This window comes from Diospyros lotus, chromosome 10 (genome assembly GCF_014633365.1).
Source record: "Diospyros lotus cultivar Yz01 chromosome 10, ASM1463336v1, whole genome shotgun sequence".
Classification (NCBI taxonomy): domain Eukaryota; kingdom Viridiplantae; phylum Streptophyta; class Magnoliopsida; order Ericales; family Ebenaceae; genus Diospyros; species Diospyros lotus.
In genome coordinates, this window is record NC_068347.1 from 24,106,865 (window position 1) to 24,133,406 (window position 26,542).

General features: G+C 34.8%; 2 protein-coding genes across 2 annotated transcripts; both read left to right on the forward strand.

Annotated features, from left to right (window-relative positions):
* Positions 1–722: 722 nt before the first annotated feature.
* LOC127810849 (grpE protein homolog 2, mitochondrial-like) lies at positions 723–7,655 on the forward strand. Its single transcript, XM_052350418.1, has 6 exons — positions 723–1,025; positions 5,910–6,162; positions 6,247–6,434; positions 6,548–6,715; positions 6,977–7,105; positions 7,304–7,655. Exons 1-6 carry the CDS (start codon positions 870–872, stop codon positions 7,412–7,414), a joined length of 1,005 nt encoding a protein of 334 aa, XP_052206378.1. The 5' UTR covers positions 723–869; the 3' UTR covers positions 7,415–7,655.
* A 4,583-nt stretch (positions 7,656–12,238) lies between these two features.
* LOC127811904 (trigger factor-like protein TIG, Chloroplastic) lies at positions 12,239–24,817 on the forward strand. Its single transcript, XM_052352101.1, has 13 exons — positions 12,239–12,557; positions 15,392–15,475; positions 15,961–16,089; positions 16,845–16,933; positions 20,143–20,326; positions 21,148–21,238; positions 21,961–22,115; positions 22,581–22,673; positions 22,768–22,860; positions 23,347–23,427; positions 23,513–23,662; positions 23,945–24,040; positions 24,403–24,817. The coding sequence occupies exons 1-13, from the start codon at positions 12,267–12,269 to the stop codon at positions 24,478–24,480; spliced, it is 1,614 nt and encodes a 537-aa protein (XP_052208061.1). The 5' UTR covers positions 12,239–12,266; the 3' UTR covers positions 24,481–24,817.
* Positions 24,818–26,542: the final 1,725 nt, after the last annotated feature.

A 26,542-nucleotide genomic window follows, 5' to 3' on the forward strand; every position in this document is an offset into this window, starting at 1 on the left:
TTCATCCAAATTAAATTAGAGTTATTAAGAGGCCTAGCTTGGTCAATTCAAAGATTACAAATATTGATTGGAATTATAACACTGATAATTATGGTTTTAGCATAATATCACAAGACAAGAGGTTAAAGATGCTAGTTTTTTTATATAGAATTTGACTGCTGGGGTTTATGGGTAATTTTTGATAAATAAAAAATAAATACAAAGATCATCTTATATATTGAATTTTGATATACTAAATAACGTTATTTAATTTATATTAAGTAATATTGATGTAACAATCCAAATATAATGATATGAAATCCATTTTATCATATTGTTGCGATAAAAGAATTAAATGAGTGCATCTTATCACGTAATTATATTTGAGTTATTATATCAATGTTACTTAAGAGATCAAAACTCGTTATATATTAACTTCGATGCAATATTATATTATGACCATGACTTTATATTATAATTTAATAATAAATCATAAATATTGGATTGATGGTGATTTTTGATAAATTTTAAAATCTATTAAACAACCACTGCACTGTTATACATAATAACATAGTTATCATCATATTAAATATTTTCTTATATACATAATAAGTTAATAGTTATGGACTGATAATATCATACCAACGAAATTAACATGATAATGTTAGAATAATAATTATATTATTATTAAATATTTCCTTACATTTTGATATATCAGCGTGTGGTAGGATCTTCTCGTATTTTCGTCTCTCCAAACACGTACTTATTTTCCCACCGTCCGCTCGCTCCATCGTCCGAAACCCTTCAAACCAGTCGCCGTTTCTTCATCCCTCTCTCTCTCTCTCTCTCAATTGATTTCTGCGGCCTCTCCCAATAAGCCCCTCCTCACAATGTCTTTCTATAGGATTTCATCTCGTCTTTCAAGGGCCCTGTTTGCTCAGCACCGAAACTCATTGATAATCTCTACTCGTCAACACCAGAACCAGCACCAGACCTTTCAAACCCTCTGCAGTCAATTTCATTCATTTCCCGAATCCCAAAATAAGGTGCGTCATTAATCAGATATCTAGGATTTCAGTTTTTGTACTGGCTAGGGTTTTGGTGGGGTTTAAGGCCACTCCAGAATTGATTGTATTTGAGCCCTTCGAACTTTGGAATTAGACTGGTTAACATTTTTTATTCGTTAGATATTAGTTTTAATCTATTTCATCCTATTTCTGGACCTCAAAATACTGATGCCATCAATCGGAAATCTGGGATTTCAGTCTTTATATAAGCTAGGGTTTTGGCAGGGTTTAAGTCAGCCTTGAATTGGTTGTGTAGGATTAGAAGAATTTCGGCTTACTAAAGCTTTTCCTTGCTCGTAAAATTTAGTTTTTTTCTAATTTTGGTAAAGTAGTACTTTTATTTAGTTTGTGGGGCATAAAAGTTCGTATCTGGGTTTCTCAATTTTGATATTCGAAAATCTCCCTTTCTCGTTAAATAAAAATAAATGAAGGAATGCAAGATAGATTTGTCTGCTTTTTAGTTTGGTTGGGTCAGAAGAAAATAAACTAATGTTTGTTAGAGAAATTTGTTATTTTTGCTCTCTATTTTTGATGCATACTTTATAAAATGGCATCCCCACCTTGAGGAATCCTCCTCTCAAAACATATTATGGGTGTAGTTTTTATTTTAATTTGATTTGCTCTTCTACTGTCTTTCCTTGTTAGGTTTTTGAACTGTCCGTGGCTTTAGTTTCACTGATTTTGGAGCTTTATTTAGTTTGCCTTCCACCCATAAGATATCTCTACCCTTCTGATTTTATAAATTTGCAACCCCCGTGCGTGGTCTTGTTGCTCTATGATGAAGCTGGTTGCTTTTGTTTCATACGCCTCACAATGCTTGTCGTCAAAATAGTTTGATACATTTTGCCTTTTAAGCAAGTTTGTTTTTATTTCATTGAGCATTTTAAGTAAGTTTGTTGATGTTAAAGATTTAGAAGATCTTTTTCACTAATATTTTTGCACAAGTTTTTTATAAAGTTGCTTTAAGGATCTTGTTTGTTGCAATATTTCCATTCATAATGATCCATCCTGCAAATTTGAGGAGTACAAAAATTCTTTGAAAGTGAAATATGGAGGGATTTTGTTAGTTATCTTATTTAATCTTTTGTAGGAAGAAGTTTAGAAATATGCATCAGTTGTCACTATGGTAACCTATGTTGGGTTAGATATTAAACCCATGTTTATTTAGTTATACTGAATATTTCTCATTTGTTCCTTTCTTTTTCTATTGCTCTCAAGTGTAGACACCTTTGTGCTTCTAAAGGGGTAAGATGTTGGTACATGTTGATGTTGTTAATTCTGACTTGAATTGGACACTGTAATAGGTAATAGTTATTTTGGCACAAGTTGAAGTTGAAATCCAAGATGGGATTTCTTTGGATATACTATTAGAGTTTTTCAAATGGTACTTCTCATAATTAATAGTAGATCGATCATTTTTAGGAGGTTTGCATTTTTGCGCTAACTCATGGTAGAGAAGGTCACTTTAAGCTTCCATAAGTTGTAAAGAGTATTAAGTTATTACTTTACTATTAGAATATTCCCTAGAACATCAAAAATACTAAAGCAATGTCTTAAAATTTATAAACTGGAAAGGAACTACAAATTGTTATAAAGTTAGCGCAAAAATGCAAACCTCCTAAAGAAGACCATTGCTGAGAACCCATCCATCTCCACTACGCTCGTCTTTTGCTCATGCTGATATTTGACTGCTCAACATTCTGAGCTATACAACAGGGCTGGTCTTATAGCTGTCTTATAGAATTTTCCTTTCAGTTTTAATGGAATTTTACTATCACATAACACCCTTGATGCATTTCTCCATTTTAGCCAACCTGCCTTAATTTTATGTGTGACATCCTCGTGAATTTTTTTATTTTTTTGAATCACTGATCCCAAATATCGAAAATGGTATTTTCTTTGTAAGATTTGGTTTTCCCATTTTATTATAACATCCTTCGCTCCTATATTCTTACTAAATTTATATTCCATATATTCTGCGCATGCTAACTAAAAAAAAGAAAAATATATATCCTAGTTGAAGAATAATGTATAAAATAGGTCTTAACTCTTAATAACATATTCACAAACATGTTATCAAGGAAATTAAAAAAATCAACATATATACTAATGAAAAGATAAATAAAAAATTCCAAAAGATGCAATCTAAAAGTTTTTAAGTCAACTTAAATTAAATCTTAAAATAATTTTTAGGTCTTAAATTTTAATCAAAATTAACTAATTATGTATTTTAAATAATCTAAAAATCATCTCCATCATCAAGATCAAACATTTCCATATTTTCATCATTAGAAGTATCATCTCTAATATCTTCTTCCACATCATCTCCCTCTCCATCTTCATCTAATTCAAATTCAATTGGAGCATTTGAAGTACTAGCCCTTTTATTCATTGTTAAATTTATAGTTGAAGCAATAAATTTAAAACATAAACGGTAAAAAATTAAATAAAGTAATAAATAGTAAAATAAAAAACTAAAAAACAGTTTAAAAAACCCAAGGCGTGCCTAAGCCCAAGGCTCCTTGTGCCTAGGTGCGCCTTGATGGTGTGCGCCTACTTGAAGGCATTTCAAGGGCCCAAGGTGTGCCTAGGCCTGCCTTTAATAACACTAGTTACATTGAACTAGTTTTTCGATTTTCCATTTCTCATTGGTGCTTGTTTTACCCTTACCTGTCATCTCGTCACCATCATGAACTACGATTGTCCTTTATCCTAACCAAGTAGTGCCGATAACACAATATTCATAATGTCAATTGATTTCTAAAAGACACATTAACAATACAAATCCATGCAAAAGAACAATGTGACAAAATTTTACACCTGATACTCTTCTTGACACAGCCCTCTAGTGATGGAATGATGAGATAAAGTTCCCAACACCATCTTCACAACAAAAAGTTTTATAAAAGGTTAATGAAAATAATTGATACACTAGTGTGTTCCATCACAGTTGATACTGTGAACCAGCCTATACAGCATTGAAGTACAACAATTGTCCCTCACCCATATAAACTCATATATATGCTTTTAAACCAAATTATGTTATGCTGTATGTGGTATTTGTTACTATAATATGACATGGTAGGAAAGAGTGAATTTAATGCCTAAGACTTTTCTTTTAGATTTGACTTTGTAGATATGGCAATGCCAAAACTTAAAGTTTTTGATGGTGGTTGTATCTTCTCTGCTATTTTACATCTTATTATATGTCCATAGTTCTGAAAGGTGTTAGGCATATCAAGGCGCAAAGGGTCCTAGAGTCTGAGGCGCACGAGGCGAGGCACACCTTTTAGAAAAAAAAAACTCAAAATATTGTAAAATCATAAACAACTATCAAATTATCAATAATAACACATGCATATTATTCATGATTCATCATACTCAAATTCTAAACTAACAACATCAAAGTTGAGTCATTCATCATGCAAATTCTAAACTAGAAACATCATCAAAGTTCAAATTCAAAGTCTCAAACTCAAACAAGTACCAATCATTATGCAAAGTTCTAAACAAACACATAAACACTTCAAGTCCACAATCAATAAAGAAGTTGTTGAAGTATGTCTTGATTTCCAGAATGAAGCCCATTATTTGACCCGACCTGGATAATTTGGGACAAGACCCAAATGTGGATTTTTTATGAGAGCTGTGGTGGTGGCGGAGGGCTTGGGCCGTTAGGTGAAAAGGGATTAAGAGTGTGAGGTGAAAAGGGATTAAGGGTGTAATCAGGGTTCCTCCTCCTCTTCAATCTCCGGAGTTACTCGTCGCTTTGAAGTCGAAGCTGAAGTTGAACCCAATTGTGATCGAGTTTGTTTTAATTTTAATTCTAATCAAATAAAACAAGTAAAAAAGCTCATGAGAGCAGGCTGGAAACGAGAAAAGGGGAGGCTGGAATCGAGAATGGCAACTGGTTTCGGTGGGTAGTGGGCTGCTTGACAGCTGGTTTCATGAGGCGCGCCTAGGCTCGCCTCACGCCCCGGCGCCTCGCTGTGCAAGGCGCACGCCTCTTCGGAAAATGCCTCGTCTTGGCCTAGTCGAGGCGCCAAACTGGCACCTTAAGGCACCTTGCACCTAGGCGTGCCTTTAACATCTATAATGTAAGCAATAATTTTCATCTTTATTCTCACTTCATAGGCGTGCTTAAAACATTACAACTTGCACTTTAATTGTGTTTTTTTTATACTTAACCCAAAAACTTATCGTATTTGTACATTTTAACTCAAAAAAGATTAGTAGGACTCTACTAAAAGCAGTGCTGCATCCTGAAGCCTGGTCTGTGTTGTGTCTAAATTGTGCAAATGCATTGCGTATATGTGTGTGCAAAAATGAAAGTGATAATAACAAGTTGGGACACTCCAATTGACGTGTATAGCATCTCAAATATTTGCGCCCAAAATATTTTCGATATGGATACAAGTCCCAAAATGAAGTGTCCATGTAAGAGTCTCCGGGAGTGTTGGGAGGATCAAATCTTATGTGGGGCCATTATATCTGCAGCCCTGCATTGTCTGTACTGGGAGCAGAGCTTCTCATCATTATAGGAGTGCCTTGTCTCTCCTTGACAAGGTGGTTTGATCGCTCTTTTACTTTGGTTTACACAAAGAGGCAAGCCATATGACTGCTCATAGCATGAAAATCCACCTTGGTTAGCTCCTAACCCTGTAGTCATACTAAAAATTGCACTGCAGTAGCATTGGATGGTGATGTATGGTTGATGCCACCGTGAGAAGGGCATGGCAAATGCTTTTTGGTCCGATTCATGTTTGAGTAATACTCTTTAACACAAAAAGGAAGTGTCTTAAATATCAAGCAAAAAAAAAAATCTAACAGGAGAACTAAAATGCACCTATTTATCTGTACCAGGTTGTTGCTGGCCAAGTGTTTCAATTGAATAGTTTAGCCCTCTTCACATCTGCTTCTCAACAACGATTTGGATTTTCATCATCTGCCTCTCCTGAAAGTAGAGAAACAGAGACTGTGCAGTCTGGAAATGGAATGTCTGCGGGAAACAGCAGCAGTGCCTCTTCAAAAACCAATGGAGATGCCAAAATCCCTGAGCAACAAGAGGCTTCTAGTTCTGAAAATACAAAAGTTGCTGATCAGAAAGATGAATCAGGTTCCGAATTCAGAATCTCTATCTAACTATTTGCCCTCTCTCAAAGGGAGTCAAGTTATAAATGAACTTTTTCTGATTCAGCAGATGAGGAGGAAGAGCTTTCCATGGAGGATCTGGTGAAACTTGTGGCAGAGAAGGAAGAACTTCTCAAGGTGAAGAACAAAGAGATTGAGAAAATGCAAGATAAGGTTCTCCGTTCTTATGCAGAAATGGAGAACGTGATGGAAAGAACAAGACGTGAGTCTGAGAACTCAAAAAAGTTTGCCATACAGGTTTGTTGTCTCACTTCACATAGTGATATGCACTCTTGGTATCAGGCTGACATTTTGAGGTATCTCATGCATTTGGAATCTGAATCTGCCCTTTCTTCGGAACTCTGCTGCAGAATTTTGCAAAGAGTTTATTGGATGTTGCAGATAATCTAGGTAGAGCTTCTTCTGTTGTAAAAGTCAGCTTTTCAAAGATTGATGGGTCTAAAGACACTGCAGGAGCTGTGCCCCTTCTCAAAACACTTTTGGAAGGTGTTGAAATGACTGAGAAACAGCTTTCAGAGGTATTACACTATCTGGCAAACAGTCGAGTACCTTCTCTGAATACTCTCATATCAGTATTAGAAAATTAATTAGAAGCAAATACAATTTAGATATCATGTGTTTGTTACACAATTATCAGAGTCAGTCCTCGGTGTATTTTTATTGCTTGTCTTGGCAAATTGTAGTTGCTGTCCTTGTGGCATATTGACTGGATTTGTGAGATCTCATGGGTGACTTTGAGTTGAGGTTCTTTATTGGTTTGTTGAATGTTTATTTTTTAGGTATTCAAAAAGTTTGGAGTGGAAAAGTATGATCCTACAAATGAGCAATTTGATCCGAACAGGCATAATGCAGTATTCCAAGTACCAGATGCTTCTAAACCCCCTGGCACTGTTGCAATTGTTTTGAAGGTAAATAAACTTCTTGAACTTTTCTTCTTTGTGGCATATTGTGCTTGACGCGTCATTTGTATCCGCTGTGCATTCTGTTGTTCTTCTCCATCTCTCGCTTTAAGTCGTCAAGTTCGTCCTTAAAAGCTATAGAAGAAGAACATGCATTCTGAAGCGCGGTTCAAGTGGCAGTAACGAACAAAAATTGCTTCACTGCAGGCTGGATATGTGCTGCACGACCGAGTAATTCGACCAGCTGAAGTTGGCGTGACCGATTCCCCGGATACTCCAGAGACGGATGGAGTCGGAGGCTCCTCCTCCTCCTCCTGAAGCTTGAAGGAAGAATGACTGTAAAATCCCAACAGAGAAATATCTGAAAAAGAAAAGAAAAAGAATCATCTGCACGTTCTCCCTATGTTGCATTAGCTTTTAGGCTGCTGTTCGTAGCTTAGTTCAAAAGATGTCACATTTTTGGTTTGTTTCGAATCAAGATAAGATTTTTATGTATTGTTACTTATAGAAGGAGGAGACAGAGAGGGCTTTTGGGTAGCATTTCTATTGTTTTAGTTTTTGTTTTAGTTTAGTTTTGTTCTGTTTGCAGTTGGGTTTATAATGCTTTGCTGATTTATTTATCTTTTGTAAGTATTATTTAGAGGTTAATTTTGAAAAAGGAACTCTGGATATATGGGTGGGTTCAATCCTTAGATTTATGAATTCAAATTGACCCAATGACAATGTTATGTCAAATAGAGTAACAGTGGTCATCCAACTTATATTCGATTTATTATTCCAAACTTAACTTATATTTCCCTTCCCCCCTATTAATGAGCAAGTGCAACTAACTGCAACTGATTTTATTGCAATAGAGTTAATTTGATTTTAATTTTACAATTGGGGACTGAAATTTAAAATCATCATACAAAAATAAACCAACCTAACTCTACTGTCAAAACCAATATGAGAATTTAAAATAGGAAAACAAAAATGTGACAGTGTAGTCCATTCAGGATGAGCCCATCAGGGCATGTTGGGAAAGGATTGAGGGGCCCATACTTCTCAGGCCCACACAATCGGAGCCACGCCCTTGCCCTGTCACAACACGATATGGTCCCCACTCAACTCATCCGGTGAGCTCTTGCTTCTTCTTCGCAGTGAACGTATAAAATGGAATGGATTCTTTGTAGTTGTAGATGTGGGATTACTCATGCTGTGTAAAAGATTGTGGCTCCATAGTTTTCAATTCCATTATCCATACGGCATTGGTCGGTATTTGGTTGATATATATATATCATACCACTCACAAAATAGTATTAGATATTTTTTACATTATTTCGGCCTAGATGTTAATTAATATCGAATAATATTAACTAGTAGTGGACAAAATCTTAAGATATTGGCAATTGCCAAGTACCAATCCCTAAGCATTTTTATTGGCCTCTTATTCTCTCGGCCTCTTTGATTGGCCTCATTTTGAGGTATTTGACTAAAGTTTTCAAGTAAATTAAATTCTAACTTTGGTTCACGTGATGGTCTTTTCTCAATTTTACTGGAAAACAAATTCTTAAAGGGAGGATTGGAACAAATTTTACAGGGAATTGGAAAGCCCAAGTCTCTATCCTCTTTTTGCAAATCGTTCAAAAACTCACAAAGCTGAGGGAAAGAGCGAAGAAAAAGAAGAGCAGCTGGCAGCCGACAAAGCTGAGGGGAAGCTCGACCGGCGATCGCAAGGAACGAGAGGCAATGAAGGACTGAGAGAGAAAAAAGGGCGAGCGAGAGACAGCAAGCAAGAGTGATGGTGAGCAGCCAAGGAGTGAACAACGATGGTGGCGATGGCGACGGCGGCCAGTGACGGTGATTCCTTCATCCTTTGGGTGTATGTATATCTGTTTTATTTTTTGAATATTTTGTGTATGTATATTTAAATTATTTTTAGACAATTTCCTATAATTTAATGACAATCAAACACCAAAAGTTGAAAAAATATTACAAGTTCTAAGTAGAAAATTAAATTAATCAAACACTTTCAATTAATATTTTCCCTGAAATTTAATTTTAGACAATTCAATACTTAAAAAATATTTTATTTCCGTACAAATTCTATACTTGCAATCAAAATTCTAAGCCTTTCATTGGTCTCAAAATATTACAAACAAATAAAAATTCTAAGCCTTTCATCTTTTTGTATATGTATATTTGTTTTATTTTTTGAATATTTTGTGTATGTATATTTGATTTATTTTTAGACAATTCTCTAGAATTCAATGACAATCAAACACCAAAAGTGAAAAAAATATTACAATTTCTAGGTAGAAAATTAAGTTAATCAAACACTTTCAATTTATATTTTCCCTTAAATTTAATTTTAGATAATTCAATTATCTAGAAAATATTTTTTTTCTATGCAAATTCCATACTTGCAATCAAATGCACCCTTATTCTCACTTAGTATAGTCAAAAGTTAAAAATTCTAAGCCTTTCATTGGTCTCAAAATATTACAAACAAATAAAAATATTACTTATCTTGTTTAGGGAAAGTTATTCTTTTTAAGATTATATATGTTTATGTTAGATCATGGTAATTTTATTAAAATTTTATTATGTTTATATATTTTATAATTTATATTATTAATTTATTATAATTTTTAAATATGCTTTGACATCAATATTAAACTGTACCAATAATAATTTAGATTTCTTATTCAGTATAATACTAAAAATTATAAACGACTTTCTTTTCTTTCGCCAATCTTAATGCCTTTTGATATCTTGTTTATTGTCTCTATCTCCTTTTACTTTGATATCAATATTCAAGTTTATTGATATCTATAGAAAATGAGTTTTTTAACTATAATGTTTATTCACCAAGCTCTCTAAAAACAAGGGCTTTAATATATTGCCCGACGCTAACGTGGCATTGCCACATCAAGGCAACAACAAGGGGGTGGGCAAAATGGCGGGGGATGGGTGGGACCCAATTAAGTGGGTTTCTCTCCCCAAGAAATCATGTTTCTCTTTCTCTTTCTTCCTTTCCCTTAATTGTCTGTTCCTCTTCTTCTCCAATAATCGTCTTTTGCCGCCACCTCGCATCTCGCCATTGCCTTGGCTTTCACCGCTGCTTCCTCCATCTCCGTCGTTGCACACCTTTCCCTCTGTTGTTGTCATTGCACAACCTTCTTTGCTCTAGCTTGGCTCGCCAAGAAGGTTGTGCGGCGATACCAACAGAGAGAGAGGTGTGCAGTAACGGCAAGAGGTGGTAATTAGCAATAGAAAGCAAGGCAGCAAGAGTCAAGGGCAGCCATGAGAGGCGAGGCAGCGAGAAGATCGATAGCAAGAGGCGAGGTGATAAGAGTCGGGGCAATGAGAGGGACAACTATGAGAGGTAATTGCTGGTAAGGCTGGCAATAAGCCGAGCTAGGCTTAGCTCGAGCTCAAATCAATTGATTTTAGCTTAGCTCATAACTCGGCTCGAGCTTGATATGAACTGGTTTTTTTAGCTCGAGGTCGACTCGGTGATGACTACGAGCTGGCTTGGGTCGACTCAACTCGAAACTTAACTCAATCAATACAAAAGTGCAACATGCAAATGCACAACATCAAAAGTATAACAAATTATGCATAGAAAACAAACTCATAAAATAGACCCAAAAAAAAGAATAGCAACATAGAAAACAAACCTAGTTGCAAGAACTGGAGGTCATATGCTAGCCGATTGTCGGAGAAGTCGTTGGTTGTTTTGTCAAAAGCTGGAAGAGAAGAAGAAGAAGATGTGTTGTCGCTAGAAAAGGACCCGCCGGAAGTTGGAGAAGGAGAAAAAAAAAAAGATGCGTTGTAACTTGGAATAAGAAGAAGATAATGCAAAGAAAAAGACGTGCTGGAGAAGAATTGAAGAAACACTAAGTGCCCCCCTACCCTTTGGAGACAGAGCCTACTTGTCAAACCCATCGGGCTACCCTCTTCAAATCAATCAATTGGCTTTTTGTAGTTCCCCCCCTTCCTCCAAATCTAACGTGTATTGATGTATATATATATTTAAATAATATATTTATAAAATTATTAAGTATATATTTATATTATTGAGTATTAAGTAATAATTTTTTTTGTTCAATAAATTTATAAAATTAATATATATAACTATATCGAGCTGGCATGTAAGTCAAATAAGTTAAACTGATGATAGCTCAAACTCGACTCATTTACTAAATGAGCCAAATATTTGAGCTTAAACTTGGTTAATTTGTATCACGAACTAACTTATTGAGTCAATCATCGAGTTGAGTCTTGAGCTAGCTCACAAGTGGTTCAGCTTATTGCCAACCCTGGTTGTTGGAGAAGAAAAGGGGAACAAGCAGGCATGGGAAAGGGGATAGATGAGAGAAAAACAGGGTTTCTTTGGAAGAGAGACCCAGTTAATTGGGTCCCACCCCTTCTCCATTTCACCTACTCTCTTTGTTGTTGCCTTGAACATGGTTGTGTCATGTTAGCGTCAAAAAACATAATTATTATTTAACGTGGGCAATAGATCAAATGCCCTAAAAAGAATGCACAAACATATTATGTATTTCAATGCACATTGAAACTTACTAAATACCTTATGAATTATAATCATTAATAGCTATTATTTGACATTTATCGAAATTTTATTCCCCAACTTCTTCGTCATAAAGTTACTAATTTTTTTTTATATTTTTCATTAATAAACAAGTATTGACTCTCTTACATGGTCTTATCATCTTTATCAAGTATTATATTTTTGGGTAATATTTATTAACCAATATATAGATTAAAAAAATGAAATATAAAAAATATTTCAAATAAATGTATTTTTTATTTTATTTAAAAAAAATCATATGACTTATTATCTTAAACTTTTCAGATAAATTTATTTATTTCTCATTTAAATAAATTATCTTGATGCATTTTAAGAATGGTACCTTAATAAATAATCAATCTCTACTTAATCATTATAAGTTTTTTTTAATGAGACATAATTTCTCTTAAAATCATTAAACTGTTTTATCGTTCATCCACCGCCACATCTAACGCAGTAGTTTCCAAGGGAAGATTCCAAGATCCTAAGGAAGCGACGTCGTTTCAACGTACCCAATCCATCCTCCTCACCATGTCTTCTTCAATAATAATAAGATAACGAAGCGATTCTCAGTCCTATGCTCAGAGACCAAAAATGGAGCTCAGTGGCTTTACAACCTCCCCAAATTGTCTTCAATTCAAGGCTTCTCTTCTCTGTCCTTCTTCCCCATCTCTTCCTCTCAACACTTTTCTTCTATCCACAAACAGAGTCTTCACTTGTCACAAACTATCATCTTCTTCCCACCAATTCTCCGTTTCCCAATCCCAATCTTCAAGAGCTTCGAACTTCTCCCTATCTGCAGCATCATCTGCCACTTTCAACACCGTGCAAGACCAACTTCCGGCGGATATCGATGTTGCAGAAACCCTAGAATCCAATTCCAGAGTGAGTAATTCTTCATACTCATTCTTTGTAATTGAAACTCAATGTCCTGCAAAAACTTGTTTATTTTTTCGGTGACTTTAATGTGTGTTCATATTTTCTTTCCAATTTAATGTTTGATGTTTTCTTGGACACTGACTTAATACTTAGGCTACTGTTTATTATCTGAATTGGGTAATTTCTCTATTGTTTTCGTACTATTCTAGATAAGATTCTATTCCCTCTGAGAAAACTTGCCTGCATTGCTAATTTTTATCAGCTACTTTAGTTGGTTACCACATTTTCTTGCGCAATTTCAGAGTGTGCTACTTTCTTGTCACTAGTTACATGAACTTGGCTGCAATCCCTTAAGTTGGGTACTTTTTCTGTTTTCCTTATACAGTTATCCTTCCAAATCTAAGAAATTTGAGCACACCTGCGCAATTTCAGCACCCGTGCTTTTTTTTTTGTGATTCATTATAGCTTTAGTTATCATTGTTATTTTTTCTTTAGAGTAAATTGCCTTGAGAACCTTTGTGGTTTGGGTCATCACAGAGACCCTGTGGTTTAAAAATGTCTTTGAAGGTCCTTGCGTGCGCGCTCTTGTTTTCCTGGACACCCTTTTCCATTTGCCAACCAACGGTTAATTAAACACTAATTAAGTTAAGTAACCCCAATTACATGATATTTGTTGGAGAAGATAAGAAAAGAATGAGTTCAAGCTATGGACAAGAGGCTAAGAGATAAGGCTGTTATGAGAGATAAGGCTGTTATGAGAGAAAAGATAGGAGAACTACAAACTAAAAGGATAGATGGAAGAAGAGATGAAGCAGTTCCAAAAACGGATGAGAAGAAGTCAATTTCAAAAATTTTTGTTTTAATCTATAATATTTGAATGTAGTGTTGTTTGAATTTGTTGTATCCTATCCCTGTATTTTAGGAGATATTTTAGGGTATCTTGTGTATATATTTCAACCTACGGATCAATGCAAAGTGAGGAAAACATTTATTTTTCATTCAACCTCCAAAAAAGATAATTCTACTACTCATCCTGATTATTTTTCTGTTCAATATTAAATTAATTTAACCAAAAAAACAGCTCAAGAAGCTCCTCTTTGGTCAAGTCAGCTTCTCTTCTTCTTTCCTCAGGCCGGCAGTTCCATTCTTCATTGGTCTTCTTCTTTCCCAACCCCTGTCCCAGCTTTGTCTTGAAGCTCCTTCAATGGTGGCTGTGGCTGGCTGTCTGCTCCTCGACAGCCACCAGTCTCTCATCACAACGACAAGTTCCAATCATTGGAACCCATCCCCAATGGCAATTAAGGTTCCAGCAGCTAGAACAGTGGAACCCACCATCTATGATGGGTTCTGGCAACTAGAACCTGTCACTGGTGGTGACTTGGGTTCCAATGGCTGGAACCTGCTGCCGGTGATGGGTTCTACACCGTTCTTAATTTGTTTCTTGAATTTTTATTTTTGGTTAAATTTAGTTTAATGTAATTTAATTAGGTTAATTAACTTGATTTAACTTAATCAGTGTTTAATTAATGTTGTTAGTAACAGAGGGGGTGTTTGAGTAAAAAAAAAACTACAATAACCTTCAGCGACATTTTTAAACATGTGGTCTCCCTGCAAATGGCCAAAACCACATGGGGTCTGGGAGCAATTTACCATTTTCTTTATCTTGAGATTAATTTACCTCAAAGGTTTTTGTGTTGCATTGCCCAACTCCAAATTGCGCTATTTTCTCGTCACAATTAGGAGAATCTGAGTGCACAGTTGTCATTATTCTATTTTGCTTCCTCTCAATGGGGTGCTATTCTTTTTTCCTCTGTGCTGTTCTTTTCCCACCTTAGACAGGTAAGCACACCTGTATTCGTGTTTGTCCAAGTCTGCCCAGGTAGGTTCATATATAAGTCATTCTAGTCGTTGTTATGATTGTTGTGATATATACATGAACAAACTTAGAGAACTTTGGGATTGATATCCTCTAAGTAATAGGATTGAAAAAATACCAACTGCTACCCTCTAATTCTCAGTTACAAGATGCTATGTATACAACAATTCTAATTATCTTCTATCTAAATTTTAGGGAATTAAAATACAAACACAACAACAGATAAGGGGAGAAATTTTCTCCTGATTTTTCTCCTACTTCTTAGGAATAACTTGAGCTTCACCTCTTCCTATTTCTTAGGAACAGCTGGGGCTTTATCTTCTCTTATTCAAACTGGTCATTTTTATCTGCATTCAGAATCTATCTTCTTATCCTCTTGCCATCGTGAATTCCTTCTCAACAATATATATATATATATATATATTCACACATATATATGTTTTTTGTTATTGGGATTGAGTTTTCTCCAAAAAGTTTGCCTTCATTTTATATTAGTCTTGGATATTCCAATTGATCTTTACATGTGAGAAGAATACTTTGTGTGGTGAGTGGATGAAATGGAGTAAATTTGTAGCAAAAGAGGGAGAGGAAGACTGAAAAAAACTTAGTGGGAAATCATTATATGTGACATAAGTTTAATATCCTTTCAAAGGATATGGTCATGGATAGAGATGCATGGAACTCTAGAATTCATGTAGCTGATCCCACCTAGTGGATTAAGGCTTGTGATTGTTGTATTGCAATTGGTTTTTATGTTTTGTTGCCCAATTATGGAGTGCCTATTTTCCTTTCATGATGAACATCGTGTACTATGCACCATCTCAGTTGGGTACTTTTTTTTTTCCCTTCCTAATGTTCTTTTTCCATCTAAAAATGGTAGTACCCCTACTTGCACGCTCATCTGATGTATCCATGTATCTGCTTCCTCGTGTGTTTTTAATCAACATGCTTATTCTGTATTCAGGTTAAATTGACAGTAGAAGTTCCACCTGCAGTTTGTGAGGATTGTTACAAAAAGGTCTTAAGTGAGTTTATGAAGAAGGCAAAGGTATTTTTCTTTTCCATCAAGGTTTTTCTTCTATGTGCTATGTCAGCAGAATCAGTGTTGATTAAATGAAGCACTTATTTTATCCATATAATATAATGACCATTTTCTTATTCTGGATCTTAAGCACTAAGATCCAGACTGGAACTAACATTCCATTTCCTTTTATTATTGGAGGTTTTAATTTTTGAGGGCCAATTTTTGGACTTTTTTCTTTTCATTTTAGACATTTGCAGGAAGTTGTCACTTGGTTTTAAGTTTATTTTGTTCTAGTGATCCATGTTAAACAGTGGCACTCAGTTGGTGCATTTGTTAAATGTTTTGATTCTCATTGCACTCATTCAGCAACCTGAATGATTTTGCTTCAAGCAGACCAAGTAAATAAGCTCATATAAGGAGATGCAGCATCATCTGATTATTGTCACAATTTTTTCTTGCAAAATGAGCATCTGAGTTTATGTAACAGATTGATTCTTCTTTATCACCAGGTCCCTGGATTTCGTGCAGGAAAGAAAGTTCCAGAATATATCCTAATAGATTATGTAGGAAAGAAGAATGTTCAGAAGGCTACAATTGAATCTATTTTGAAGAGGACCCTTCCTCATGCCATGCCTTCAGTATGTGTTCTGTCATTTATACCACCCTCTGTTAATAATCTTACACCTTGGATTTGCCATGAAAAAAGCACCTCTTGGATTTTGTTAATCAGAATTCTGAGGTTCGCTTTGGTGTCATATACATTGATGTAGACTATTACATTATAAGTATTTAAAAATCCTTATATATGGTTGGGGCTGACTTTTATTGTAAATATTTCCATTATGGATTGTGTAAACAAACACATATATAGTCTGTTTCTGATTGAAAAAGATTTGAGCATGTATTAGAGCTTCATGCGATTCTATTCCACTGCAGTCCAGAGTCTCAATAGTTGAAGCACCAAGGTAAACAATGGGATCATAACAGGATTTTACATATTGTTATTGACGGAGACAACAGAAATAATAGGATTAGCATTCAGTTTTTTGGATTTTTAGACTTAATTTTTTTTTTTTTTCTGTTTTGAAAAATGTATTAGTTAATTTCTTTCTTTGAGCAGCCTCTCTAGCCATGATTGCATTTGAATAATCAGATTTTGGGCTTTATTTTGAGCTATACAAATATCCTTATCTGTCTTCTGTATTTTTGGAAGTCTGTTTTTCTATTAGTTCTTCTCCCTCCGTTTTCTTTCTTCCTTTCTCTTCCATAATCATTCTCTATTTTCTTCTTCCTTTCTCTGTTTGGTGGTGCTCCAGTGGAATGTCTCATTTTTCTAGAGTTTCTATTCAGGTTGGATAATTTACTTGCCTCTTGATGCATTTTTGTTTCACAGGTGACTGGAAGGGCTTTAAAAGACTCCATCCGCATTGTAACCAAATTCTCTGACATGGAGAAAACCTATTCATCTCTAAACTCTCTGAGGTTTGTCTAATTTATTCACCTCAAGTACCATCTTATGGTTAATGCATGCTATGATTACCTCAATGCCAAACAAAGCAGGGTGGGTAAGGAAAAGAGGGATGGGGGAGAAGAGTCATCACACAAGTATTGGTCATTTTTGAATTGATTAGGTGGGGTTAATGAGGGCCTGGCCTTTTGTCCAAGTATTACCATAGATATATAGGTTTGCTCATTTGAAATATGGTAACCTGTTGCAGTCCTAAGTATGACACCAGAAGATGGGCTGCTCAATCTGATCTTGGTGAGATCAAAACCCCACTACGAATGAACAAAGTTGATCTAGATGAATTGCCAAATGACTACCTTGGTAGGCCACGACAAGGATATAGTTACACTACAATCCTTAAGAATCCACCACAAGGAAAAAGAGCAAATAAGAGAAATCTTTCTCTAAACAAGACTTATTATTTCATTCCAATTGATGATGAAACTACTACATAGCATCCCTATTTATAGAAAGGAATCCTAAACTAAGAAGGACAATAATTCTAATAGGAATAGGAATTCAACTCCAAATAAGAATAAGAATCCAAAACCAAAAGGAAATAAGAATCCTAAATCACAAAAGGAAAATAAAATAATCCTAAATCGTATCAAAGTAAAAAGGAGTTTTTGCTTTTTGGTGTGCATGCAGGCTTTGAAAGATTTGAAATAGAATGCAAATGCAAAGTGCGGCCTGGGACTTAAACTGAGAATCAAACTTTCATAAACTTAAATAAAATTTCAAAACATGCTTTATAGCATTCATATAAAATCTAGAGTTTATTATTGAAAAACTTTATTTCAACAAAAAAAAGGAAAGAAAAAAAAAGCTTGGTTGGTTTATCTAATAAACATCCCAAAAAAAACTGAAATTAAATTCTTGAAATTCCTTTGAAAATGCCACCACGCGCCACGTGCATGCTCCAACCTCCTTATTCATAGCCACCTGGGGGGGGGGACATAAGGGGGTGTGATAAATCTCAATAAGCATAAATGAACTATTAATCGTATTTAAACATGGGTAAACTTGAACTTACAACATGTAGGAGACACAATAGATTCTACCAACTTGTGGGGGCAAGAACCTTCGCGTGTAGCTACTAAACTCTAGTCCCGAAACTTGCTTGTAATCATGATATAAGGGACCATAAAACTTAATTTTATGAATTTATTTAAACACGATGATAGTTCATAATGCACTTACCCTCAACTTGATTGGAATAAAAAAGATCTTTAACTCTCTTCTCCTAATCAAAATCTTCACACCTTGATGTCTTGCTTGTAGTAAGAAAGGAATAAGGGAGTAACAAAAAAAAAAAAAAAGAGAGAGGGAGGGGTCGTCCAACTATGGAGAGGGGAAGTTAAGAATTATGAAGGGAGAAAGCCATATTTATGGTGCCAGAGTCTTGTTTTCCAAGAATCCTATTTGGTAAGGATCCCAATCAAATATCCTCCTTTCCATAAGATGAATTCAAATCTTACCTTATCTCTTATCAATTAGAAAAATTTTAAATCATATCATATCAATTTATTCTTATCCATAAAATCAAAGAATCCCCAAGAATATTCTAAGATGAATTCAAATCTTACCTTATCTCTTATCAATTAGAAAAATTTTAAATCATATCATATCATATCAATTTATTCATAGCCATAAAATCAAAAAATCCCCAAGAATATTCTAGAAATTCGTGTGTCATGGTAGGGCTAAAATTTGGACTATGGAAAAAGTGACGTTTGGGTCCCTAAACTATTATAACTCAATTTTTTTTTTTTTTGGCCCCTAGAATTATGTTTAACGGTCACTAATGATGGTTTCAGGTGTTACACAAAGTGACCTCTTTATATAAAATTATTTGCAAATGCAAAAATCAAGAATATCAAGATATAGAGTGCAATAAAATTAGGTTCAATAATAAAATGGTGATAATCAAAATTGAAGAAGAATGTTGGATTCCAAGCTTGTTGGGAAGCTGTCTCAGCTGAAAAGTTTAACAGAATCTAATAGTTGTAGTTTCTCCAGCTAATTTGTATTCTGTCTCTCCTACTCTCTCTTAAGTGACTACATAATATTGATTTCAAGTTTATAATAATGATGCACTTGCATAGTTGTTAAAATCGAGATTTTAAGTGGGATCCTAAAAGGGTCCATAAAATCGGATCGTTATGATTTTACGGATAATTAAAAATATCCTTTAATTTATGTAAATATATGTTTATAATGACATAATCCTTATTAAAAATGATATACATATACCTATTTCAAAATTATTTCATCTATCAATTTCAAAATGCCTAAATAATATGAAATTTCTAAATATTAAGTCCATCATTTATCATCAATTCATCATTCATCCATCCATAATCAAAATTCCAAACAACAAACATTACCATTATCATCAACAAATATTGTTCTTAAATATAAATAAAAATACTAAGTCATAAATTAGCATAAAAAAAAAACTTGTTTGTTTCTATTCCTTTCTTCCAAGTTTGCCTTTTATCTTATTCTTAAATTAGCATCAAAACTTGTGGGAGACTTAGCAAAACTTCGCCCCCAAAATGGCACCGTTTTGGCACCCTTGCAAATTAATTCTAGTGCACCCCCAAGCCTCGAACTTGCAACCTGCGGCCCAAGACCCTCATCTCGCGCACGCGACCACCAAGCTGCAAGCCTCCTCACCTATATATGCGCAAAGATTAATTTTATACTAAACACAAGACTGACTCAGTAAACTCGGATCGAGTTTACCATTTTACATGTTTGACTCGCGAGTTGGGTCTTATTCTACCAAAACTCTATTCTACAAGTGAGTTGACTCGTTTTATGTCTGATAACTTGTAAACTCGTAAAATCGCATGAGTCAACTTCCAAATTTAACAACAATGGGCACCTAGAATATTAACAGACACCTAGCCAAGTTATACACGACTCTCTGTCTTGGCATGCTTGGGCACATAGTAAGCTTAATGCTTTAACAGCACTATTCTGGTGTATTAAAAGAGAGGTATATGTACGTTGATTAGTGAGCTGGTGTCTTTCATGTATGTGCATTTCTTGGCCTTGCCTTTTATGAGCTCAGCGTACATTGTTGCATACATTTCTTGGCCTTGCCCTTAGTGAGTTAGCATATTTTTTTACATGCATTTCTTGGTGCTATCCTTTCTGACATTGACTTGTGCTTTAGATATGATGTCATTGTAGATGTGGCACCTGAGGTTAAATGGATTCCAGAGGATGGATACAAGAATTTGAATATTATCGTTGAGATAGACAGTGAAATAGATGCTCACAAAGCTTCTGAACAAGAATTAAGACGTCGTTACAAGTCTCTAGGTTTGCTCAGAATTGTAACTGACAGAGGCCTACAGGTAAATCCCTGTAGATTTACTGCCCCCCACCACTCATTTTCTCTCTTTTGCAGTGTGGTCTGGATTTTTTTTCAATGAATGGAACTTCTCGGTCTTTATATGAAGTTATATTTAAGTACTAAAGAATTTAATCATGATTTAAGAATTCTATGTGAAAGACCATGCTAATATTATCTGTTTGAATCTCCATCAACTTAGTGAGGATAATTATAGATATGCAACAGTTTTGTGGTGGAATGAAATTTTGCATTCCGTTACTAGATTGAGGGGGTAAACATGTAAAGAAAAGAAAAGAAGAGTTGGAAGGAGATTAGACTGAATGACCAAACTATCTGCAGTGTGTTTGCTTTCATGAGACATCTCTCACTGACTTATGCCTGGAAGAAGCCATAGAACAACGCCAATTTGATTACTGCACATAATTTGAATTTAGAAGAAAAGGTGTATGTGATTCACAGTCTTTCAAATTGTTTAGACTAAGAAAAGCACCTGCAGACCTTCCTATATTATACACAGGCTGACATGGTTGAAGCATTTTAAACTGCATCTTGTCAATGTCTTGTATTGGACAAACATTTTACCTAAAGAAAAAGGATCTATTCTCCTACTATGAAGAGTATTTATTATTTAGACCACTAGGTTGTCAAGACTCAAGATGCGTTCTTGTTCATATGGAGTTCTTGATTGTCATGTTTCTTCACTATAATGATCAGAAGGCATGTGTTTGAAATTCAGTTGAAGAATCAAAGAAGTTTCTTGTCGATAGTTTTCTTAACTGACACATGGAAAATACTGACTTGTACAAACTTGATGGTTGACAGATTGGTGATGTTGTAGTTCTTGATATATCAGCAACAACAATTGATAAAGATGAATCAAATGTTCAAAAGATTCCTTCTGCAGAAAGTAAAGGTTTGTCCATGCACATTACCTTTTCCTTTGTAGGCAATAAGGGGATTGAAGCCCCTTCAAATTAATTTTGACAATGAGCCTACGAGAAATCAGATTCAATATGTAAAGGGCACATAAATAGTGTCAGCCAATAGATTGGAGATGAGGCAGAAAGCCTCCAGGACCTAGAAACTGAAACCCTAAATAAGTACATGCATGAATATCCCAGTCAGACACTGGTATGAGGTCTTGGGGATGGCAAAAGTATATTGCAAGTGCCAATAAGATGAAACGTTGTTTATGTACTTCTTGTGGCATGCATGGAAATCTTAATCAAGACATGCACAAAATCGTAACCAACCATGTGGTTGATTTAAATTTTATTATCACTTATTAATTATTCCTTCGTATGTTCAGTGCATGATGCCTGAAAGATTATCAAATATTGGATTTTTTTTTTTTTTAATTTGATTGGTTTGTTTTGTCTGTGTATTGCTATCACCTCAAGGAATGTGCCAAACCTAGAGTCAGAGGCATTGTTCGTCCATTCTTCTTTATCACAGTTTCTGTGTAGAGAAAAAATGAACTACAATCAGTTAGTTGCAAGCTTCAAGTTGTCTTTGTCCAGAAAGTTGATTGTTCCCAAGTCCAGAACTTCTCTACTCTGTAACTGAGTTCTTTCATGATTGGGCATGTGTGGTTACCTAGCTGCTTCAAGTGATTTCCACCTTTTCTCTTTGTAGGTTTTCAATTTGATACGGAGGATGGAGATAAAATCCTCCCTGGTTTCCTGGATTCAATAATCGGAATTCGACCGGGTGAAACAAAGTCTTTCCCTTTTGTTTTTCCTGAATCGTGGAAGCAAGAAAATCTTCGTGGTGTTCATGCTCAATTTAGTGTAGGTTCTTTTGTTTTTGGCTAAGTACTGTAGGTTCTTTTACCCATGTAGAAAATTACTCTGTGTTGGTTCCTTTGCAGTTGGATTTATATATGCTTTCCATTCATAGATTCTATCTGGAACTTTTTGACACAATATGTAATTTCCCCAAATAATAACATACCAACCTTTTGAGTATCTAGGCAATTTTTCAATCTATATAGAACATCCACTAAACAGCCAAAGTTTAGCAAAACTATCCTCAACATTTAAAAAAATGGCCGAGTTGTGTAACTAGTTTAACTTGGGTGGTTTTAATAATTCACGTACTTTTCACATCAATTTAGCAAGGCATTCTTGAGTTGGATCTACATGAAATCAACACTGTCCTGTCATGATTTATTCTGTTCCATGTGTGCCACATCATTCTTCATTTGAATTTTCACACTTGGATTTAAGTTTGGTTGCCCCTTTGTCTCTTTCTAGATTGAATGTAAGGAACTATTTTATCGAGATCTCCCAGAGTTGGATGATTCCATTGCTGATAAGCTTCTTCCTGGATGCACTACCCTTGAGCAGGTGAGCTGGCACATTATAATAATGGAGACTTTCAATAGAGGTCTGTATGAAGGTAAGAATTCTGAAATGAAAATTCCTGTTGCATGAACTGCAGGTCAAGGAATCATTACTACAGAAGTTTCTAGAAGTGGAGCAAATGGCAAAAGAACAAGCTACAGATAATGCAATTCTGGACCAGCTCAGGAAGGTGGCTTCCCCAACCATCCGTTTTCTTTTCCTTTATTATATGTTCACTTTTCTCCTGAAACTTGGTACTCCTAAGATTCAATTACTCTTTACTCTGTTTTACTTAATAATTCTGCAATCATGCTTAACAGTTCCTTCCTTTTCTCTTTTCTTAACTTTCATTCTGCAATGCATTTCTTCATGGTCCTTTAATGGAGCACAACCATTAAAAAGGGAAAAAAAACCTTTGGTTGTTCACTGGTCAGTGGAACCACTAAGAATCCGCAGGAGAGTTCTCAATTGTAAACTTTCACCTCTGTCGTATCATTTGTTTGTCAAATTTGATGAATCTGATTGAGGACAAATTCCGTTTCTCAACGGAAAAATAAACTACCGGGACATAATCAGGATACCTTTTCTTTCTTGTTATACATAACCTAATGACCTCTCTGGTTTGACAGTTTTCCTGCCCTCTTCGTACATTGTAACATACTTTTGTAATTTGCAGATGATTGAAGTTGATATTCCTCAATCCCTATTTGAGGAACAAGGTAGGCAGCTTTACGGTGCCAAGCTTCTACAAATGCAGGTCAGCACTCAAAGACATTCGTGCTGGATCCCTGATTCAATCATTACTTTTATATGCATTTTCACTTAGCTTTATACTGGACCAGGCAAATATGAAACTGAATGAACAACAGTTGGCATCGCTATCAAGTCCAAAAGCCGTAAACACTTACCTGGAAAACCAGAAGGAGAATATAACAAATGTAATCAAGCAAAATCTGGCAGTTGGAGACATATTTAAACGTGAAAATTTGCAGGTACGCAGTAGCTGTTGAGACACATTTGTTATCTTTCTATTTTACCCTACACGGTTCTGCTCATCAATGTGCAATTTATTTTCCATGTGGTTAAGGAAAGAAAACAATCTGATCATCCGGTCATTTGAAACAACAAACAACATATCAAGCCTTTTTTTATCCCACTATGTGGGGTTGGCTATATTTGGGTCTTTTGCTTAGCATACATAATTGGAACATTTTCTTGATTAATGAACTATAATTTGAATTGAGAGAAGGAATATACTCTGGACCATACTGCAGTTTTCAACTGAGGAGCTGATGAAGGAGGTCGAGAACTCCATAGCTGAATTCAAACGTCATAAACAAGACTATGACGAGGAACGTGTGAGCGAACAGGTCAGTATTATCCGTCCTCTCGCAAAACAGTACTGCTGCCTTTTGCTCCTCCTGTTTGTTTTTCTTTTTATTTTTGGGTGGGTAGCCCTTTAACAATAAAATGTCAACAGAGAATGAAGGAATACTGACGGGTGGCTATTATGTTTTGAGTTTCGCATTTGTAGCCTAATCTGACCTCCCCAGTAGATATTATCAATGTGGGATTTGGTCGTGACACAGATTCTCCTGCACAAGCTTTCATTATGTAGTAGTAGTAGTAGTAGTAGTAGTAAATCTATCAATAGCCAGCCAAACTTCCAGCTGAAAACAATTACCTGCTGGATGCCAATAACGAAAATTTTCCTTTCTTCATTGTTCTCCAGGTGCAAGAGATACTAGAGGGAGCAAAAGTACTAGAATGGCTGAAAGAACACGCGAAGATCGAGTATGCAACTCGATGATACACGAAAAGAGATGAGAGTTCACATTCCTTGCAGAAACTAGGATAGGAAATTTTTGGAAACAGCTCTGTTCCCCGTTGAGGTTCGTTCTCCTCGGCAAGAAAAACAATTACTATGATCGATCATGTCTGTCTTAGGTAAGGGATCACATTTCTTGTAGAAGAAAATCCAGTAATTTATGACTTAAAAAGAGTTTTAGGGATTACTTGTGTTGTTAGTAGTTTTTGCTGTGTAATTTAAACAAGGTGACATGGATTCAATATGAAGCATGCAGTTGATGTTGATCTTCATATCCTCCTCAGCTTTAATGAATCATTTCCTCCTTGAACCAACAGAACCATCCACACTTCTATTGCATGATCAGAATCAGATTCACATGTTCGCAGGGCAGCCCAAATGTTTGGGATTATTATTCTTGCGTGGTCTCTCGCTATTCGTGCCCTTGATTTTAACAAATGAGGTAAATTACAAATTGAGGCTTTGTCTCATTGCGCAGGACAAAAAATCGAACTCATAATCTACTGGTACGAATTTTAACTTATCATTATCTAATCATTTGACTTGTGTCTTGAGGTCAAATAAATGTTTGATATAAATATTAAGAGTTATTATTTATAAAATCATATTAATTATCAATCATTGATTGAGATAGAGTCAAGTATAAATTTTAATATACATAAAAAAAAGTATATTATAATTTATGAAACCTTCACCGTATAAAATAAAATGATATTTAATTTTTTATCTAATATGAAAACAACAAAAATATTTCAAATACCAAAAGCAAAAACATAAAGAAGAAGATAGGCAAAGGGGGTGCAGTGCAATGGCAAGGAGTGTAATGTCCGGTACACTCATCATGTTCTTTTGCAGCAATTATTATTATTATTATTATTATTATTATCAGGCTGCCTACATTCATTAATTCATTCAAGCAAGGCATCCATCCATCCATCCATCAAGGTACACTTCACTTCATTCATACTTTATTATGCCATGGGACCAACTCCTTTTCTATCCTTTTCCCACCACCCTGCTTCCAATCTAGATTTGCTCTGAAAGGCTCCCCCCCTATGCTTGTACATGTCATCATTATTATTTATTACACCTATTGATCATGTCATACCTAAGGCCACCATTATTTTATATAATAATATATTATGAAAACACACTTTTTTGTTTTATAAGGTGCTGATGCTACCTTATAATATGTATAGCATCAGCACCTTATAATATGTGTGCATGCATGCATGCATGCACGTAGAATAAGGAGTTTGATTGATTGATTGATTAAAGCATGATGATGATGATGAGTGAAGGAGCGGGGCTGGGGAGCGGGGAGCCCTTACAATGATATGATGATACATATATATGGCTTAGGTAGGTGGCCAACTTTTTAATAATAATTTAATAAATAGTCATTGTTATTAGTGCATTTCAAACTCAAACGGGTGGTTGGTTGATTCACTCCACTTATGTTGACAACCTATTTAGTTGGTATGATTTGATTTTTGATTTTTATTTTTTAAAATCATCATTTCTGTTTTGATTTCATAATTTGTGTTTAATTTTTGTATTCTATTTTATCTTTTAAACTGAAAATAAATGTTGGTCTTAACACTATAATAATTGTTTACTATGGTATAACTTACTTTATGAGTTAAATTATTTAATTTATTTAAATATAAAATGAGAAAGAGAATTTTACTATCGGGTGTAGTGCATAGCTTATATTATGTTCGTTCATTTATAAAGTTAGACTGATATATTATAATTATAATTCAAACCATAGATTACCTAACTCATGATCATACTTAAGAAAGTTACTATACTACTCTTATGAGTTCAACTTCTATTGGGTCAACAAACAAGAGTTTTTTTTTTTTTATTTTGTTCTTAATTTTTATATGTTTATTTTGAATTTAAGTTTAAAAAAAAATTGCAATTGAAAAATAAAACCTCCCACTTATATCACAAATTTAAAAACTATCGAAACACAAAATTCTCGATAAATTTGTTTATTATTTTTACTTTTTTATTTCACTCATATTGATAGGATAAC

Bases quoted from the DNA above. Each gene is read 5' to 3' on its own strand.
- LOC127810849 (XM_052350418.1), top strand. From the start codon at position 870: ATGTCTTTCTATAGGATTTCATCTCGTCTTTCAAGGGCCCTGTTTGCT. The intron at 6,716-6,976 runs GTATTACACTAT...TTTATTTTTTAG, and splicing joins CTGAGAAACAGCTTTCAGAG to GTATTCAAAAAGTTTGGAGT. The intron at 7,106-7,303 runs GTAAATAAACTT...GCTTCACTGCAG, and splicing joins CTGTTGCAATTGTTTTGAAG to GCTGGATATGTGCTGCACGA.
- LOC127811904 (XM_052352101.1), top strand. From the start codon at position 12,267: ATGGAGCTCAGTGGCTTTACAACCTCCCCAAATTGTCTTCAATTCAAG. The intron at 22,861-23,346 runs GTGGCTTCCCCA...TGTAATTTGCAG, and splicing joins TTCTGGACCAGCTCAGGAAG to ATGATTGAAGTTGATATTCC. The intron at 23,428-23,512 runs GTCAGCACTCAA...ATACTGGACCAG, and splicing joins CCAAGCTTCTACAAATGCAG to GCAAATATGAAACTGAATGA.